General features: G+C 44.1%; 1 protein-coding gene across 1 annotated transcript in view; it reads right to left on the reverse strand.

Annotated features, from left to right (window-relative positions):
• Nucleotides 1-484: 484 nt before the first annotated feature.
• The window catches only part of RMND1 (required for meiotic nuclear division 1 homolog), a 45,812-nt gene continuing 25,587 nt past the window's right edge, over nucleotides 485-20,709 (reverse strand). The window contains exons 7-12 of the mRNA XM_049653059.1: nucleotides 19,087-19,193; nucleotides 18,116-18,180; nucleotides 17,329-17,405; nucleotides 14,850-14,970; nucleotides 1,167-1,283; nucleotides 485-699 (exon numbers count right to left, since the gene is read on the reverse strand). Of these exons, the coding sequence (XP_049509016.1) occupies nucleotides 658-699; nucleotides 1,167-1,283; nucleotides 14,850-14,970; nucleotides 17,329-17,405; nucleotides 18,116-18,180; nucleotides 19,087-19,193 (529 nt within the window). The 3' untranslated portion in view covers nucleotides 485-657. The remainder of the gene's footprint in view (nucleotides 700-1,166; nucleotides 1,284-14,849; nucleotides 14,971-17,328; nucleotides 17,406-18,115; nucleotides 18,181-19,086; nucleotides 19,194-20,709) is intronic.

Consider the following 20,709-nt stretch of genomic DNA (forward strand, 5'->3'; position numbering starts at 1 on the left):
CTGCTTGCACTCTCTCAAAAATAAACAAAAAAAATGTTTACCAGTTCAAGATGGTAAGCACATAAATGTCAAGTTCTTTATGGCATTTTTTCATTTCCCCAAAATATGTGTGAAATGAAAAGTGTTTGTGGGAAGAATATTCTGACTAGGTAGGTAGTGAAAGGATGGACAGTACTGATTAATGAAGAGGAGAAATGTCAATGAGCAGTTATCCTGAAATTATGTCATCCAAAGTAGGTAAAGAACATTCCACTGCTGTCATCACAAACCTGTATTTTATGTATTTACTCCCAACACTCCAGAGTTCCTGTATGGGAACTTAGGGCTAGGATTGGGATTTCCTGGAGAAAGATGATGGGTAGTGTCCAAAATCTAAGCCTTTTGGCTTTAATAAGTATCTGCCTAGATTTCTTAGGTACTAAGCTTTCCACAGTTCTTTAAAAATACCTTCCTTTCAGCTTCTCAGTTAAAGACCTCAACGCCAGATTTGTCATAATTTTTATTCAAGCAGCAATACATTTAGGAGCTAAAAAAGATCACAACTTTTTGATTAAAAAAAATTAAATACCTACTAAATAAGAGATTCCCCCAACAGTGAGCATTTATTTTTGATTGCAGAACTTTAATATCCCTTGCACTGATGCTTTTCTTTGGCCATCACTTGATCAGGAAAAATACTCGTCCCAATTCAAACATTACCTTAGGGTGATAAAATGAGATTTATTAATTTCATAGCAAATCATTTGTACAAACTAAATGACTTTCCAAGATTGTGATTAATGAAAAATGCTCCTGTAGTCTTTCCCATGTGGCAAGCTGCAGATCTGAGGCAAAGGGCCTATAAATTTGCAGCTAGAACATTCTGTAAATGCTGTCTTTAAAAATGGAACTTCTCCAAAAATCACACTTGGTGCATTTGCAATATTGCCATAGCCACTTGAAACTTGCCTCACTTCCAAATAAACTCAGTAATTAGGACAAAGCCATGTTCTTCTCCACTATCATTTTCTATGTCACATTATTACTTTTTTAGATTTTTAATTTTTATTTTTTTAAGTAATCTCTACACCCAAAATGAGGCCCAGACCCACGACCCTGAGATTGAGTTGAACGCTCCAGCAAGAGTCAGCCAGGCACCCTTATTTTCATTTTGAAAAGATCCTTACCTCGATGGTGATCAGAATGACGATCATCCACTCCAGGCGGAGTGCCCTCTTCTCAGTCAGGTGATTCCTCATTAGATCGGTCAGCTCCATGCAGTGTTGAAGTTTCTCATTCATGACCTGCATCAGAAAAATCTTAGGAAGTGTCCTGTACTTATATTTCAACAGGCCTAAGAAAAGGGTCACATCTCAAAATTCTAAAGGCTAGAAATAGGTATACTCTTGTTCCTTAGGCCTCTCCCCTCCCTGCCTCTTGTGACTCTAGAGACATTTTGTAAAGCACGGATTTGACTGCAGAAGTACTCTGCATACTGGAGCTCTTACAGCCCAAGATTTTGGAGTCCTAGCTTTTGGTAGCTGCCCTTGGGTTTTTAGCAGTTAAGAAAGGCAAACCCGAAACATGCTCTGTGGTCAGAACATGCTTTGTGGCCAAAACATGGCCTGAAGATGACAAACAACCATTACCTTCTACTAAAGCTGCCCATCCCCCCAAACTTGACCACTTGACCTGCTGCATACTTGCCACTAGATGGCACTGCTTTCAGTGCTCAACTGCAGAGGTCCTGGTTTCCGATGCCTCGCCACAGGCTGGTTGGGGTGGGTTCAGAGTCTTTGAATCTAAGACTTGGATGTGACTCCTGGTAGTTATACCTCCCTAATCTCTGTATTTCACCTTCTTTTGGAAGTTGGAAAATCTGGAAACCTTTAAAAAATCGTTTCCCTTTGATAACTTTACGGGGTGGTGTGGATCTGGTCTGGAAATTTGAGGCCATCCTCACAGATGCATGTTTGGGGATTAATGGAAATGTGTCAGTGTGCCATATGTATAAGGATTCTGCACAGAGCGTCACATCGCCTTAATCATGAGAGCACGTGGGACCACACTCAAGCATACATTTACCATGTTTCCAGGCTGGACATTATGTAGTTTCTCATCTGTATAAATGTTTAGGACAGTGCCTCCTTTCCTCTCCTTTCTTTCCTACTTTCTTTCCCCCCTGTTCCTACTGGCTGTTCAATCTTGGTCTGTAAACTTGCTCATCCCCAGGCTTGCTTCTCTCAAGACACTGGCCCCACCCTCTTCCATTTTCTTTCACCTTTGACTAAACTGGCATTTCCTTCCTCCACCACCTCATCACTCAGTTTATTCTTCAGCCCTTAGAAGCTGCGTATTACAACCCCCCTGAAACCTCCAAATGTCCTAATTGGTAAATGGCAACTTTTCTTGGTTATAAACCTGTTAAACATTTGACGCCACCTTGAAATACACACTTCCTTTGACTTTTTCTCCCCTAAGAACTAAGTTTTCTACCTCTGACCATCATTTTTTTCTGGGGTTTCTCTACCTCCTCTTGCTTTTAGATAGCATTTCCCTAAGTCCTGATCTTGTCCTCCTCGTCTTCTAGCTCTGCACTCTGCTTGCACGATCTCACCCACTTTGGTTTGTGTAGATGCTCCCTAAACTTTGGTCACTTGATCCCACCATCACCCCCCCCCCATCACTATATGTGATGTGTGTGTTCCAGCTGCACTATTACATGATTTCCAAAGGCTCTGCTTAATATGTCTATTTTAAAAGCAAAGGGTCACTGCCATAAATGGACAACAGTTCGACGTGAAACTATGCTGCCAACAGGAGGCTGAGCCTGACACCTGGGGAAGTGGGAGAGTCACATCCGTTAGACGGCCTATCGAGAACCGCGACAGCCAAACTAAGTGTTTCTCCTGAGAGAAATTGCTCGGACTTGCTTCGATGTTAATTCAGGGTCCTTGTATCACCTAAATTCATCTCTCGAACAAGTGTTATGTATCCCACATTTTGGGAAAGACTTAACTATTTTCTACTCCCAAATATAAATGTTTAATGCTGGTCTCTTCGACTGAATTTCCTTTTTAAGTAGGCTTCATGCCCAACGAGGAGCCCAACTCAGGGCTTGAACGCGTGATCCTGAGATCAGGACCTGAGCGGAGATCAAGAGTCGGACACTTAACCGACTGAGCCGCCCAGGCACCCTTCTCTGACTGAATTTCTTTCTATAAAACATCTTCCGGGTCTCCTGCCCACACCTCAAATTTAATGTTTCTCAAACGAAAACTGACATCCTGTTCAAGTCTATCCCTCGCCTTGGGTTTCCTTTTTCCAATCAGGTCCTTATCTTCCCAGTCACCTGGGGTGGAGATGTTTGATCTCTAATCCCCACTCCCTACAGTTAGCCCCTCCATGGACAGTCTTGAATCTACTCCCTACTTAGCATTCCTTAGTACTACAGAGGGAGGTCTTCATCAACTATTCATTATTCAAGAAAGGATCCATCGCCGTCGCGCCCCCCCCCCCCCCCACCCCCCCCCCCCCCCCCCCCCCCCCCCCCCCCCCCCCCCCCCCCCGCAGCATCAGTTTTCATTCTAAACGGCTGTTCAACAGCTTTGTAAGCATTTTACCGTTCACTGCCTTCTTGATAACATTATCCCAGATCATGTGGTCCAATCGCATTTTAGACGGTGGGGTCCTGAGCAGTGTTCAGAAAGCCTTCCAGCCTGCTCTTTCCTCGGTGCCCCTACAGCACCTTGTCCCCTGGTGTCAGGCACTTCATTCTGCCTCACAATCCTCTGCTGTCCACGCGGCACCCTCCCCTCCTGCCCCCCACCTTGGGGGGTTCCTCTTGCACGAGTTTCAACCGTGCGATACTGCCCGTCATGATGTCAGCACCCACCTGGCACCTTCCCCAGACCTCCTCCCCAAGGCCCCAGGGTGGAAGAGCTGGGGAGAAGACCCAGGCTTAGCCGACCATAATGCCCAGTTCTCTCACCGCACGGCTGGTCAAAGCTTGGACACCTGTCCCGATCCCTTGAAGTTGCCAGGCAGACCGAAATGTCAACTTGGACATTCCCTCTCCCCACACCTGTTTCCCCCCATTCCCCAGAAGGCCACGGAGAGGCAAGGAGGAGGCCAACCTGGCACAGAAGGTGCTCAGGAGAGAGAGTCCCGAGTGACCCGTTTGGGTCTGTGCGAGACATGCATGCCTTGCTCCCACACTCCGGCCTGGTTTTTCTCGGCAGTACACGGTGATAAAGCAGCGCTGAAACTTTTCCCGTGGTTTGTGCAAGGGAGTCCCCACTAGCGCACGCTTCCTACTTCATTTCGCTATAGCGTCCTTCACGTTACATGCACACACGAGGGAGAACACAGGCATGGCATACAGAGGTGGTAAATGTGAAGTGGGCCCTAAACAGGTAGGTGCTGGGAGGACAGGGCGGGGAGCTACAGGAAGGGGGCCTGGGGAAAGCATGTCACACAGGAAACCGCATGGACGCACAGCACGCTGGATACTTGGAAATACTTGGAAGTGAGGTTAAAAAGGTAAGTTAGTGCCCAACTGCGAGAGATACCGTAGACCGTATGCCGTAGGCACAAAAACGATCCCCCAGGGGCATTCACACCCTGATCCCTGGGACTTACGCACACGGCCTGGAGAAGGAGAGTTACGATGGCATATAGAATGAACGCTGCTGATCAGCTGACCTTAAGACACGGAGATAAACCTAGATTATTGGGGGAGGTGGGGTTCAGCGTAGTCACGGTGGAAACGGCGAGAAGAGCTTCAAGTGATGCCACATGAGGCCCCAACTCGCCTCTGCTGTGTGGCAGGGGCTGCAGGCCAAGGGACGTGGGCAGCCTGTAGGAGCCGGAGAAGGCAAGGAAAGCCTTTTCCTGCCCGGGCGCCTCCTGAAAGGAACGCAGTCCTGCCACACCTTGATTTTGACTCAGTGACTCTCCCGTCAGACTTCTGACCCACAGCGCTGTAATCCGATGCGTTTGCGGTAAGCCAGTTGGCGGCAACTCGTTACGGCACAAGAGAAACCTACTCCACCACGAGGTAACGTTGGGATTTTATTCTGTAGGCGCTGCGGGTCCTTTGTTCCGTCTTCAAATGTATTTACTACACTGTGCCGGGCAGAGGAGACATCTCTGCCTTCCAGCTAAAGGGTCCAGCAAAGAAGGTATCGGAACAGTCCGGGAGTGTTACAGGTGGGGCCTAGAAGGGAGGCGTCAGCATTGTAACCACCCACCCCCCCCAGTGTGGTCACCAGCCCAGGGCCTGTCATCTGGACTTTCAAGAAGTATCCGTCAATGAATGGATTCGTAGGACAAAACGACAGGATGGTGTGCCTGGACGTGGAGGGTGAATGAAGCAGAAAGAGGAAACCACTATGCATTTCAATTTTCTGCTTGACTGACAGAGAGATGAGGCTGGTGGTCCCGCCACGAGCTGAAACGGACAACAGGGAGGTTCAGTGTGCTCTGAGAGAATGCCACGGGTTGCATTCTGCCATCTTAACCACTGAGTAGTTCTACAGACATTTACTGCGCATGTGCTCTGGGTGAGGCCTTGCCGAGAACTGGGACTATAACGGGTAAGAGGACCATCCTGGTCTCCGACCCCAGGGAGCCTACACGCTGGCGGGCAGCGACACACAGAAGTGACTCTCGGAGGGATGCTAGGAGATCCGTGAGTGTGGAGGACGTGTGGGATTTCGCAGGCGATGAAGCAGCAATGGTAACAAGGCAAACAGGAAACTGAGGTCAGATATACTTATTTGGAAATCGTCAGGAAGAAATGGGCGCGGAAGTCACGGAAGGAACCCGCGACAGGACTCGGGGCCGCCGACGGACCGGTGTGGTGAGGGGCCCACCGCAACCTGGCTTTCCTGGCGCGACTGCACTTGTGCAACCCCTCTCCGACTTCCCCACTGAAGCCCTAATAGCGGCTGAAAGGACTTCGCCTCCACCCTCAACTTTTTGGATGGCTTTCCGCACATCTCGTGCCTATCACTCTGATTTTTCTCAAGACTCTTTCCCCTGGGAAAAAACCCAACAACAAACTGGAAGAAGGAACAGCTTCTTCGTGACACCACCACTAACTCTCTTTGTCCTGTACGTCTTCTTGGAACACTGTAAACCTTGTTCAAGGGCAGCACCGGTTCTTAATTTTTTTGGTTTTTTTTTGTATCACACACAGTGCCAGCATTGCATTGAGCGCGCTAAGGAACGTTAAATTCTTTTATCTCCTTCTAAATAATCTTCACATAACTAGTCTTAACTGCCTTTGGCATGCTAAGAAAGTACCCTGAGAAATGTAGTTTGGGAACTTTCAGGAATGCTTGCTAACTCACGTGGAAGGTTTGACACCAAAGAGATGGCTCAGAGTGGGGCTGGGAGATGATGAACAATTAGCTGTAATGACTCAATCAAGCCACGTAGACGACAGTGGTAGTAACAGGGCACCTATGCTATTGGGGAGACTAATTTAATGGAATGAGAGGAGAGTTCCATAAAAACTGTCAGTTACCAAAGGAATTCTGATGCGCGTTGTAGTTGCTATGTAAGGAGTTTTCAGAAACAGAACATCCAAATCCATTATATACAATGGAATATAGTTCAAACCCACGTGGCCACCATGCTTAGAAGGCATTTACCTACTAGAGGTCCCAGTCCACCTACCTTGCTTGCCCTCTGGGCCCACGAGCCAAATCATCCCTCTGTCTCCGGTGTGCCTACCATATATTCAGATATTTGGGGAAAGCAGCTTCTATCCCCTTTGCTGCTGTGTTGTAAGGAAGGAGGGGGAATCCCACGAGTATAGCTCCAATTTCATAGAAGTCCCTTTCCCCCTAATACATTGCTACTTCTACTTTTAGCTGTCTTGCCCCAGTTCCTAACATAGAATCCAATAGAGATGTGGTAGAAATATGTAATTTATAAAGATAATTAAAATCAATCTTGAATTTTAGCTCCTAAAGAAAAATTAAAGTGAATTTTCAGGGACTGTTGGTATTACACAATGTTTGTATCCCCCTTAAATTCTTATGGTGAAGCCCTACCCCCTAAGGTGATGGTATCTGGAGATGGGGCCTTTGGGAGGTGATCAGGTGGAGGTGAGGTCACGAGGGTGGGGCCCCTACGATGGAATTAGTGTCCTTACAGGAAGAGGAAGAGACACCGGACAGCACTTTCTCCTTCTGCCACGTGAGGCCACACTGAGAAGGTGGCCACAAACCAGGAAGAGGGACCTCAGCAGGAACCCAGTCGGCGCACGTGAGCAGAACACTCAGATGCAGCGTGTGAAGTGCTGCCCCTGGGACATACGTACAAAGAACTCCAGAAGCACAGAGGCACAGACCCGATGGGAAACCTTTCCTAGGAGGCGACCTTTGGGCTCCTCAGGCAAAATGCAACCAGAGATGGTCCTGGCCCAAAAGCATCAAACGAATCAAATCACATCGACTTGAAAGAACTTAAGCTAGAGATAGATGATGGTGCCACATTTAAACAGACCCTTATTCTGATGAACTGCAACGTATGCATCCTCCCTGTGTACTCAGTTAAGGACTGAGAAGCCAGTAGTACTGTAGTTAAATATAGTTCGTACGAGATTTAAAAAAAACAAACAAAACTGCCACAGAACGGACCTGTTCCGGGACTTTTCCAATTTGGGGACTGACTGGACCCTACCCCACCTGCTCTCTGGGCTGCACAGTCAACCTTCCCATGGTGTCTCCACGGGAGGAGCTCTGTGCCCAGGGAAGCCCCGAGATACCCCTCCTGGTTTAACAGAGTATGATGCACTGGCACTCTCTCCAGGTTTTCCCTTCCTTCTCAGCATTTTGATTCTTGTCCAGCTAGTTGATTATTTCATTGCACTTCTGTCTTCATTACTGACCCTCCTTTGACATTTCTCATCTTCAACTCTGGCTTTCCTGTTGAATGCCGTGTTCATATTCAGTTCTTGAAAGACATCCTTATCTTGATACTTCGGTGAGCCATATGCTCAAACCACGTTCCTAATTGGTGACCATGATATTGTTTCTCCTTTCCGGTACTCCTGTCCACAAAGGATACGTGAAAGACACCTTTGGCATCAATATCACAGAACCGTGGTTTGAGGGAAGACAGGATGGGGTGGGGGGAGTGTGCCTGAGCTCAAGCTTCCAAGCAGCTGGTTATCTTGGTCACTGCTCACTTTACTGACTCAATTAAGCACAGCAGGCTGGTTATCAGAAGAGGCAGAGAAGGTCTGCATCTGCTTGGTGGCAATGGCTTTGGACCCCATCACAACGATCATGATTCCACCAGAAGTCTCCATTCCAAGAGAAAAAAGAGATACCCAAGAGCAGTAACTTTGAGTGCTCTCCGATTTGCCCCCAGTGAAGTTTGTCTCATCAACACTGATGTTTTCCGTTAGTGTGTCATTAAAGAATTCTCATAAGAGACTTTATTTTCAAGTTAACTTTACTGAGGCATAATTTACATACAATAAAATGCAGCCTTTCTAACTATACATTTGGAAGACTTTTGACAAACAGATATCCTTGCAACTGTCCCTGCAATGTTTCCATCATCCCAAAAAGTTCCTTTGTGCTCCTACAAAAACTAAGGTCCCATCCACCCACCCATCCCGAGCTCCAGGGAATCAATGATCCACTTTTTGTAACTACAGATTCGATTTGCCTTTCTAAATCCCATAAATACAGCACATCTGTTTTTGTGTCTAGATTTTTTCCATTCGGCATAATGATTCTGGTATTTATCCATGTTGTGGCATGTATTAGTAACTAACTTATTGCTGAGTGGTATTCCGCTGTATGGATATACCACAATTGGTTTATCCATTCACTTACTGATGGGCACCACCTGACTTCTTCTAGTTTGGGGCTATTATGAATAAAGCTGCTACGAACATTTGTGTATAAAACAGCGAGAGGACACGTTTTCGTTTCTCCTGGGTAAAATACTTAGGAGTGGAATTGTTGAGTCTTCTCGTAAGACAATGATTGGTTTTATGAGAAACTGCCAAGCCATTGTACCAATTTATATTTCCACGAGTAATGAAAATTCCAATTGCCCCCCATTCTTACTAATACCTGGTATCAGTCTTTTAAATTTTAGCCATTCTAATGGGTGTGTAGTGATATCACATTGTAGTTTTTAAAGTTTTTTTGTTTTTGTTTTTGAGAAAGAAATATAGTGAGCAAGCGGGGAGGGGCAGAGAGAGACGGAGACAGAATCCCAGGCAGGCTCCACCCTGACAACGCAGAGCCCGATGAGGGGCTCGAACTCACAAACCATGAGATCATGACCTGAGCTGAAGTCAAGAGTGGGACGTTTAACCGACTGAGCACCCCTCACACTGTAGTTTTAATTTGCACTTTCTTGGTGAACAAGGACACTGAACATCTTATTCATGTTCATACGGCCACTTGCATTATTTTCTTTTGTGAGGTGTCCAAATCTCTCCCCCATTTCAAAAATTGGGCTGTCCTTTTATTACGGAGTAGAAAGACTTCTTTAGATTTTCTGGGTAAGTCCTCTGTCAGGAATACATACTGAGAACATCTCCTCCCAGCCTGTGGCTTGTCTTTCATATACTTAGCAATGTCTTTCTTTCTTTCTTTCTTTCTTTTTTTTTTTTTTTTTAGCAATGTCTTTCGAGGAGCAGTAGTTTTTAGTTTTGACCAAGTTTTCCCCCCAAGGTTCATTTTTTTTTCCCTAAGAAATCTTTGCCTGCCTGAAGGTCAGGAGGCTTTCTCCTATTTTTTATTCCTAAAGTTTTATAATTTTAGTTTTTATATTTTTAAGTCTCTGATCCATGTGTGTGAAGTAAAGAATAGAGTTCTTTTTTTTTTTCTTTGAGAGAGAGAGCAAGATCATGCAAGTGCAAGCAGGCGAGAGGCAGAGAGAGGGAGAATCCAAGCAGGCTCTGTGCTGTCAGCACAGAGCCTGGCTCGGGACTCGAGGCGGGGCTCCATCGCACAAACAGTGAGATCATGACCTGAGCTGAAATCCAGAGTTGGATGCTTAAACAACTGAACCACCCAGGTACCCCTAGAGTTTTTGTTTTTTTTTTTAACTTATGGCTATCCAATTATCCCAGCCATTTGTTGAGCTGATTTATATTTGTCAAAAATCAATCACCTAAGAAAAAACATCAATTGCCTATAAGTGTACAGGTCTGTTTCTGAAATCTACTCTGTTCCATTAATCTATATGTCTATTCTTATGCCAAGAGTCAAATGTCTTGATTACTGTAGCTTGATTTACCGCAAGCCTTAAAATCAGATAATAAAAGTCCTACAACTTTGTCCTTTCTTCAGCGTTGGTTTGGCTAGTCTAGGCCCCTTGCATTTACATTTTATAATCAGCTTGTTACTTCTAAAATACATTTTTGAAAAGCCTGCTGGCATTTTGCTTGGGACTGAGTTGGAATCTACAGGGTAACTTCCAGAAGTAACTTCTTCATAATACTGAATCTTCTGTTGTACATACATGGGATATGTCTTCATTTAATTTCTCAGCCAACATTTGTAGTTTTCAGGGTACAGATCTTTTCTTTTTAATTTATTCCTATATAATCTGAAGTCTTGACCATATTGTAAATGGTATTTCAAATATTTCATTTTCCAATTGTTCATTGGCAGTATAGTTAATTTTTTATATAGTGACCCTGGATTTTTTAACCTTGAGAAATTCGCTAATTAGTTCTTGTAGCTAGCTTTTTTGTAGATTCTTTAGGACATTCTACATACAAGATCCTGTTGTCTGTGAATGAATTGTTTTACTTCTTCTCAAGAGATTTTAAATCTTGGAGCTATAAATACAGCCACCCGCAGGGACTGGTGCCTTGTCTAGCTGGCACGGCACAGGGCTTTCTCCACATGTCTAGGGTTCTAGAGACTGGGTTAGCAGCGGATTCTCCCAACGGCCGCTGTGTAACAGTGGTTACGTGTCAATCCTTTCACGGAGAGACTCAATCTCAAACCGGCCTCGCTACTGGAAGAAAGAGTACGCTCAGCATCCTCCGAGTAGAGGGGGACGAGCCTACACAGCCCTTCTGTTCTGAGAGTTTTATGCTTGCACTTGACCATTTGGTTGTCCACTTGGTTGTCAAGGTATTCTTCGTTCAAGGTGTCCTCGGTTGTAGACCCGATGCCAAGAATTCCATCTTGAATAGTGAGAAGAGACACAGAAAAATGGCCACGTTCCAGGTTAGAGATCAGATGGTTAGTCTGTTATCATCCTTCTTGCCCAAGCCAAGTGGCAGCGGCAGCTGGCTTACGGAGGATCCTGCACGTGGGAGCAGTAGGTGCTTGCTGGCAGTGCCTTTGGTGGCCTGAAGCAGGGGATCATTGAAGTCGCAGCAGCAAGAGGATGACGTGGGTCACAGCGCTTACCAAGTAGGCTTCTAAAACGTTCTCTTTCAAAACCTGAAGTCTATGTTAAGCAGACTTCTAAGACGTCACCCAAAGATCCTTGTCACCTGGAATTTACACCCCTGTGCAGTCCCCTCCCCTGGACCGTGGGCTCCCCTTGTGACTTGTGTCTGACAAAAATACCGCAAAAGCAAGCAGGCTGTAATTGCTGGCGAGGCTATGAGAGACTGAGTCTGTCTTGGAGGTGCTCTGCCCCCTTCCTCTCACCCGCTCGCCCAGACGAAACAGGCTGCCTGCTCTACAGAGAAGACAACGGGGCCGGGAACGGAGGGAGGCCTCTGGCCACGAGCTCAGGAGGAGCTGAGGCTTCAGTCCAACGGCCTGGGAGGAACTGAATCTTGTCGACGACACAGGGGTGAACTAGGAAGTTCGCCTTCCCAGCTGGTCCCGGAGATTACTGCAGCCTCGTGAGAGCCGGAGGCCCGGGCTGAGCCGGACCCGGATTCCGGACTCCTCAAACTCTGGGACAGTAAGTGCTGTTTGAAGCCACTCAGGTTTGCAACAAGTTTTTCGCAGTGGTAGCTAACGAGTATAACCACAGGAGAGCCCTCAACTCTGTAAAGCTTTGGGCATCCCTTTTATAGCCCCTGGACCTTCAGCCTGTAGGCACAGTCCACAGCTATGCAAGTCCAATGTTTTTCATGTCAGACCAGACATCTGGATTGCCAGATCCTGTCTAGGTAGACTTAGTACCTAAAACCGTATTGGAGGCCACTGAAATTCGAATCTTATGGTATCAATGATCAATCTTTTCGCGGTAGCTAAAAGCAACACGGTTTAGGGTGGGCCTCGTGCCCTGACCACTGGCAGCGACCTCTACTCACCTGTGCTGGAAGACGCCCATACAGACAGAGGTGGTAGCAAGTTCAGGGACAACTATAGTTGGTACTACACAGGTCAGTGACAACTACACAGACAACTTCGATGTTGTTCTTCAGGGGGAAGTGTCTGGTGTGGGGGAAAATATGTAGATACCAGAGCTGCCATAACATTCAATGAGCCATGGTGGGTTTCTGAAGTTGTAAGTCATTTATTTTTGACTGGGCATCGGATGCACTGGGGAAGTGGTAGGAAAGAAGACTGAAAAAGAGGAGGAAACATGAAGGTCCTTGTATATGAAAGCAAAAGCACTTGAACATAACCCTTTAGGCAATGAAGGAAATTAAAGGTGCTAAACTGGCTGGAGGGAAGGAGAAAAGGCAATCCACAGATAACTAACATCAAGATAAATCAGATACTGAAATTATCTGACAAGGATTTTAAAGCAGTCATCACGAAACTGCTTCAATAAGCAATTATGAACATGCTTGAAACAAATGAAAAAAAAGAAAAAAAAAACAAAAACCAAAGTCTCGGCAAAGAGAGAACATAAGAGGAATCATACGAAAATTTTAGAACTGAAAGGTACAATAAGCAAAATAAAAAAATTCAGCGATGTGCTCAAGAGCAGAATGAAGGTGATAAAAAAAAAAAAGAATCCGTGACCTCTAAGGCAGAGCAATGGACATGACCCCACACAAATGACAGAGACAAACCAGAACAGAAAACAAGCGAACAGAGCCCTGAATGTGTGCGGGAACGGGAAAGGAGCTTATATTCGGGCTTTCTCATCAGAAACCAAGCAGCTCGGAACTAGGTACCATGGCAGTTTTCGGGTGCTGACAGAACAGTCACCCCAGAACCCTAGAGCTGGGGGCGGCGGGGCGGGGGGGGGGGGTTACTGAGACAGTCTCACATGAAGGAAAACTAGGAGGGTCTGTTTCTGCAGACTTATCCTAAAGGAATAACTAAAGAATGTTTGTGAAATGGAAAAGACTAAAAGAAATCTTGGAACATCACGAAGGAAAAAAAGAACAACAGAAAGAACAAAAGTAGAGGTAAATGCAATAGAATTTCCTTCTCCTGAGTTTTCTAAATTACATTCGACGGCTGAAGCAAAAATTGTAACACCGATGGAGTTGTCACAATGTCTGCGGAACAGTTAAGACAATGGTACTGTAAATGGTGGAGGGTAAAGGGATGCAAAGGGTGGTAGATTTCTACACCTGACTTACTCTAGTCAAATGTCAAAACCAGCAGACTGATAAGCTATGTATGTATAATATAGTATCTAGAACAACCACTAAATATCTGTGCTGAGAGACACAGTAAAAAATACACAGATAGATAAACCAAAATGGAATCCCCAAAAATGTTTTAAGGAATGCACAGGAGGGCAGGGACTGATACAGGCAACAACTCGGATGGATCACAAAGGCATTATGCTCAGTGAAAACAGTTTTAAAAGTCGCATGCCGTGCGATTCTATTCACGTAACGTTTTCAAAATGACAAAATTACGGAGACTAGATCACTCACGGGCAGGGGTTAGGGATGGTGGGGGAGGGGAGGCGGTGTGACTAGCAGGGGCAGCACAAGATCTCTGGTGACACAACAGCTCTGCATCCCCGCACTACATGGTCATGTGGACGTCAATGTAATAAAAGGTCACAGAACTACGTGCGTATGTCGCAAAACATCCATTTTCTTTTCCACCCTCCTTCCCCACGTCGTTTCTCTCTATCATGACCACCTCCACCCATCCCATCATTCTCTTGATGCCTATGTCTTCTCAGTTTTGCTTCATTTTGCTTCTAAATGCTTACGTGATGGTTCTCACTGGATGGCTTCTTGCCCCGTACTCTCAATGTATCTTTTTTTTTTTTTTTTAAGTGTATTTACTTTGAGAGAGAGAGAACGACAGCAAGTGCGTATACATGGGGAGGGGCAGAGAGAGAGGGAGACAGAGCCAAGCAGGCTCCAGGCTGTCAGTGCAGAGCCCAACTCAGGCCTCAGTCTCACAAACCATGATATCATGACCTGGGCCACAATCAAGAGTTGGACGCTTAACCAACTGAGCCACCTAGGTGCCCCTCAACATATCTTAAATTTCACTCCTCCACTCCCCTTGACCCCACCTGTCTAGGTACTGCCATGTTTCTACCGGGCACTGGCAGGCAAACATCAGTCATCCTTGACTCTTCCCTTTCCCTGGCCTCCCATTATCAATTACTTGATTTGTCTTGGAAGGTTCTTTCTTGAATTCATTTCTTTTCTTGCTGCCACCAACACAGTTCTGGGACCCAAGAACTCTTGCTTGAGACTTGATGAGAGCTTGGAAAGGTAGGCCTCCAAACTCTCACTTATCTCATCTAGTCTGCAGAGCAAGTATCAGAATTTCCTTTGATGCAATAAAGAAAATTTCTGGAAACTGTGCACAGCAGATGGGGAAGGGGAAATCTGGAGATCTGAATACAAGTCAAACAAGGTATTTCTCCCAAACAGTGAAACACATTTACTTAAATTTCAAATTTCTCTTCACACAGTCACACAAATTATAAACAGTGTTGTGTCTTTCTCAGTGAAAGCATAAAATACATACCTTAACTCTACGAGCAATGCTAAGGAACTGGCAAGTTTTATCATAAAGTTGTTCCAGGTTTTCTCTGTCCCAGTAGAAATCGGGAGTGATCAAGAAGTCTGAACTCAAGTTTATACGGTGTCTTAAAAAAACAGAAATTATAAAACTTTTTTTACCTTGAATGAAAAATCACAGTCTCTACTTTATTTCTTTTTACCTAGTACTTTATGAAAACATTTGTTAATGCTGTGTTTCTGAGAAACATGTAAATAAAAAAAAATTTACATAAGAATTTCAAAATCTGCAACCAAATTACCTCAATCTTTAATATTATTTATGAAGTAATTAGAAAAAAATCCCCTCATTTTGCTTTCATTCTGAGCTTTTTTCTGTTTTCATTAAAAATTTTTACAATATATACACTTTTTTTTTGTGTGTGGCTAGGTAATCATGTGGCTTAAAAATGACAGAAAAGGTACACTGGCAAATCAATCTCACTCCTATTCTTATCCCTCTTTCCTTTTCTCCCACCCATAACGGGTAACCAATGTTAGCTTTATTCTTCCAGTGTTTGTGCAAACACTGGACAAGTATACACACACACATCCTTCAATATCTACCTTTTTGCATAGGAGCCCTAAGCTTACTTTTAAATGAAAATTTAAGGCATAGAAATAACACATAAATGGTTATTCGCTATAAAAAAGAAAAGCCCTAGAGAAGAACTCAGAAAACAGTAGTCAGCCCTCTTACCCTAAAACACAACTCAAATCCTTCAGGCCCTGCGAATGCTTTGCTGTGTCCTTCCAGACCTTTCCTGTGCATACATTCATGTATGCGTGTGCACATATAAACATATATTTGTAGTACGATACATATCAAGATAAAGATGAATATTTATTTTTGTTTGTTTTACAAACTGGATAATACTATACATAATTTGGATTTAAGTTTTCACCCAATGTAACTTGCCATGTATCTATCAGAGATTTACCATGTTCCTTTTACTAATACACAAGCACTTTTATTATAAAGAGAAGAAAACTTAGGATAAGGACAGTAGGACTCTATAGAAACTGCTCACAAACCTAAATATATTTAACTCTAACTTCTGAGTTTTGATATGATTATAATCTGCTGTATCAAATTCTGCTTCTGTTACCAGAGAAGAGGATAGAAGAATCTCTCTACCCCACTTCTTGGAAAACTCAAGGCTTCACATGCGCTGCCTGGATTCTCCCGATGAGTGGGCTTTTATTTTGCTGGCTTCCTGAATAAGGGCTGCTGAGCTACGAGAAATGCACAGGTGATGAAATCCTGGAGCACTTCTCTCCAAGCCAATCTCTACGGAGAATGTGGAAAACAGCTCTCAAACTACGTACAACGATCTCGAGTAGCTCACGCCATATACTCTGAGGGACAAAACACCACTGCCTGGTGAGAATAAGGCCAGGATTCAGGGTGTTTCATTCCATGAATCCTGGGAGAATGACAAAGATGAAATAAACGGGAAACCTTTCCAGAAACTTATTTAAAATGATGCATTGATGCATTTTGTCAATTTTAAGATCCAGTTCTTTCCCATCTCTGAAAACGGAAGGCATCTTTAAAAAATGATGTCTTACGGGCGGCAGGTGTGACTTAGTGGCCATTGCTTTGATTTCCCGTATGCTTCCTTTTTATGTACGCCCAAGAGGGAATGCGACGGAATCTACACCCAAGTAAGGCTAAAAGTCATTTCGGTGTAAATGTTAATTCTGTGATAAAAAAGCATCGTATCATAGTTTAACTGGCAGCACTTGTCTCTGTTTCCCGCATATATAGGAATTCAAGTAAAATATATTATTTACTTTAAAGTAGTATTTATAATATTTATAAAATAAATATATTTTAATTCCAACGTAATTTGTAATGGTATATTAGGTGTACAATACGGTGACTCAACAATTCTATACGTTGCTCTGCGCTCATCGTAAGTGTACTCTCAATCCCCTCACCCAGCTCCTCTCTGGCAACCATCTGTTCTCTACAGTTAGAGTCTGTTTTTTGGTTTGTGTCTTTCTGTCCTCTGTTCATTTGTTTTGTCTCCTAAATTCCACAAATGAGTGAAATCATACGGTATTTGTCTTTCTCTGACTAGCTTTAGTTTGCTTAGCGTTATGCTCTCTAGATGCAGTAAGATGGTTTTCCTGAGAATTCCTGTCACCCAAATTCTAGAATATGCCTTTCTCCCTACAGAGAACATCTCCTGTGCCCCGTACGCAGGTTGACTGTGGATGGATCAGGATCTCTGTGCACATGCAGAACCTCATGCAGTGCGGTCCCTGATGTAGCCCCAGGGCTCCTGACCGGGAGGGTTCTGCCTGCTTATTTATCCAGGAGATAAATATAGCTGCAATTCCCATAAGGGTACGTGGTTGCTTTTTATTCTACAATTACAGGAGTGTTTCCTTCAGACTGTTAAATACATAAATTACTTTATTTACAGAGAAAATTCTACCTCAGGGCAAAGAGTTCACCCATTTTCTGCATAACTTCTTGATGAGATAGTTTCACTTTCTTCCCAGCTTTTAAAGCCTATTTGGGAGGGAAAAAAATACATTCGTACATACATGTATATCTCTCCAACAAGGACCAAACAGCACATTCTAAAGCAGTCACTGACTCCACGTAAATGACTGTCTTGGATGCCACTCTCAATCATTTCTCTTTGAAATTTCAAAATCTTATTAAGTAGAAATTTTACACTCCCTTGTCCCACCTCTAGGATCTACATTCCTAACCTCTTACTGAGAAAGCAGGGCCTCTTACCCTAAGAATAATTCAATTATTCATTCAAGTAAAAAACAAAATCACAGTAAACATGAGTGTTAGTGTACTTTGATATAACTTTACACGTATTTTTCAAGCCACTATTTGTCTCATAATTCAGCAAAACACTTTTCAATCAAGAAAACTGGTCATAATCCTACTCCTTAGAGGGGTCAGAGCTCACTTCTCAAAAAACACAGTTACATTAAAATTACTACACCATCAGAAGAAAGTAATTAGACTTTTAAGTTTTAAAAAGTAAAAACAAAAACAAAAGACAAAAAACAAAAAAAACAGCATAAAATTTTTTTATTTTATATGTAATGAGTGTTCTGTTTTTGCTTAAATTCAGTGTAGGTTTTCTAGTGTTTGTTACTACTTTATTGTACTCCTAAATATATTGTTGGGTGGGAAATTTGTATTTTTCCCAAACAGAAATCAATCCTTGAAAACAATCATAACATTGATATAATTACCTCTGGAATTGACTGAATAGACTCAACAAATTTGTCCAGTGATGCCTCCCAAATAGCCAGTTTCACTGGGGAAAAAAATAACAATGAAACTTTTTTTTTATCATCATACTCCTATTTCTACAAAACGCATAATGAATTGCACAGGACCTGTACCACCATTGCAGCCAAGTTTAAGAAGCACATGTGTTAACAATGTGACACTGAAACTTAAGAATAGTTACCATCATACAGGGGAGCACTGAGCGCTCTGCCATGCTGGCAGACCAAAGTGACACCTGGCAGAATTCCTGACTTTCTAACACTGGATCTCAGAAACCCAGGACTAGGAGGTCCACCCTGAAGGGAAGTGTGGCTGTGCAGAGGGGGCAGGACCCAGGCCTTCCTGGCCATCCTGCGGGCCCCCTACTCTTCTCGGGGCAGTGTGTAAAGCTCACGAGTCCCCGAAGACTCCGGGAGCAGTGGACAGGCCAAGCCAGCCACAGCGGTGGACAGGCCATGCCAGGCATGGCTGCAAATCTCTCAGAGAACTTCTAGTTTTATTCAGGTGCATGGATCTTCCAGAAAAAACTGAGAGCCACTGTGGCTCTCTGTCCCACTCCCGTGAGGAACTGGGTGCACTTTTCTACAGAGGCCTGCGCCCAGTCACAGCAGGCTTTCTCTGCCCGGATTACAGACAACCTGAGAGTAACGACCACATAGAAGAAGAGAGGGACGCAAAGGGAAAAACAATACCACAAAAAATATTTTTGGACAGGGCAAGCTTTATTGAAAGAATTAATAAAGAATGAGTAGCCTCAGCAGATACTCTGTTCCCTATGTACTATACGTTCTTTTCTCTTGGAAGGAAAAGAAATGCTAAAGCTCTGCCGAGTGTTCTGTGAAACATGCCTAAATCCTTACTAAATGGTTAAGCTTCCTTTGATGAAATGAAAACTATGCAACATATTCTCGGATAAGTAGCAATAACTTACCTGAAAGACAAAGAGCATTTGAGAAAGCAAATTTCTCTAGAATGGCGTCATCTAAATCTAGCTCCGAATTTAACCTGATTTCCCCTCTATGAAGTTTTGAGTGTCCCCTGTGAGAAGAAAATTAAAGAAAAAAAAAAGGTATAAATCTTAAAAAGCACTTTAATTTTTTTTCATTCTTTCTTCTTCAATTTTTTTATTTTGAAAAAGTCACTTTACACTCTTTCTAGAGGTCATTTTGGCAATTTAAACCAAGAGTCTTATAAATGTTCTTATATCCTTTGATCCAAGTAATTCCATTTCTAGGAATTTATCCTAAGGAAATAATAAAAAATGCAAAGGAAGATCTGTGTACGAAAAACTTTTATGGTTAAATGTTTAACAGTAAAAAACTAGGAAAAAAAAAAAAACGTTCAATAGGAGAATGGTTCATTTATATGAAGTCCACAGAGCAAAAATCAGCAAGCATGTTTTGATATTTCGTAGAAAGGGAATGCAATGATCACAATAAATTGCTAACTGATAAAAGGCTGCTCATACACACAGACTGTGATCTAAAATCACACTGACAGGGTGGGAAGGGCGAGGGAGATGGGGAAGCGGTGAAAACCTGAGGTTACATGTGAGGATTTTGGGGGGGCTGGGGAGTGACGAAAGGGTGGGAATTTGGGAACATACGCGTCACAAGCAAACAGGGAAAGAAGAGGGTAAACCATCACAGAGGATGGGAGGCAAGAGACAGACAAAGCGGTGGACAAGGAGGCCTGACGGGAGGGCAGCGAGGCAGAATCTGCTGACAAGCTCAGGTGGAGGGAGAAAGAAAAGACAAGAAAGCAGAGTCGAAAGGATGCTTTAATGAAGGAGCTCGGCCAACGTCACAGCACCGCACAAGGCAGCCAAGAGCTGGAATCACTGGCAGGACTCACCAAACAACTTGTTGACAAAACCCAATTACGGAATCTGGGATCCAAAGAGATCCCAGTTGGGGATTTCACTCCTCCGCAGACCGTAAGGTAACACCCGTGCACACGTGTGCGTGTGTGTGTGCGTGTGCGCGTGCGCGCACAGGGGCACACACGTCTGTCGGTGCCTAGTAAGGAACGGTTTGGTAGGGAAGTAGAGCACAGAAGGGAAGTTCGTGGGAACCACAAGACCGAGTGCTTAACAATAAAAATTAATACAACCCTTTAAAAATTTTTAATGTTTATTTCAGAGAGAGAACACATGAGCGCACACACGTGCACGCGCCCAAGTCGGGGAAGGGCACAGAGAGGGAGACACAGAACCCAAAGCAGGCTCCAGGGTCTGAGCCGTCAGCATAGAGCCTGATGGCCCGAAGTGGGGCCTGAACTCTTGAACCCTGAGATCATGACCTGAGCTGAAGTCGGACACGCAACTGAGTCACCCAGGCGCCCCTCAAATTAACAAAATTCTAGGGCTCCTCGGTGGCTCAGTCGGTTGTGTGTCTGACTTCAGCTCAGGTCACGATCTCACAGTCGGTGAGTTCGAGCCCCAGGTCGGGCTCTGTGCTGACGGCTCAGAGCCTGGAGCCTGTTTCAGATTCTGTGTCTCCATCTCTCTCTGAACCTCCCCCGTTCATGCTCTCTCTCTCTCTGTCTCAAAAAA

Source organism: Panthera uncia (genome assembly GCF_023721935.1).
Source record: "Panthera uncia isolate 11264 chromosome B2 unlocalized genomic scaffold, Puncia_PCG_1.0 HiC_scaffold_24, whole genome shotgun sequence".
NCBI lineage: Eukaryota > Metazoa > Chordata > Mammalia > Carnivora > Felidae > Panthera > Panthera uncia.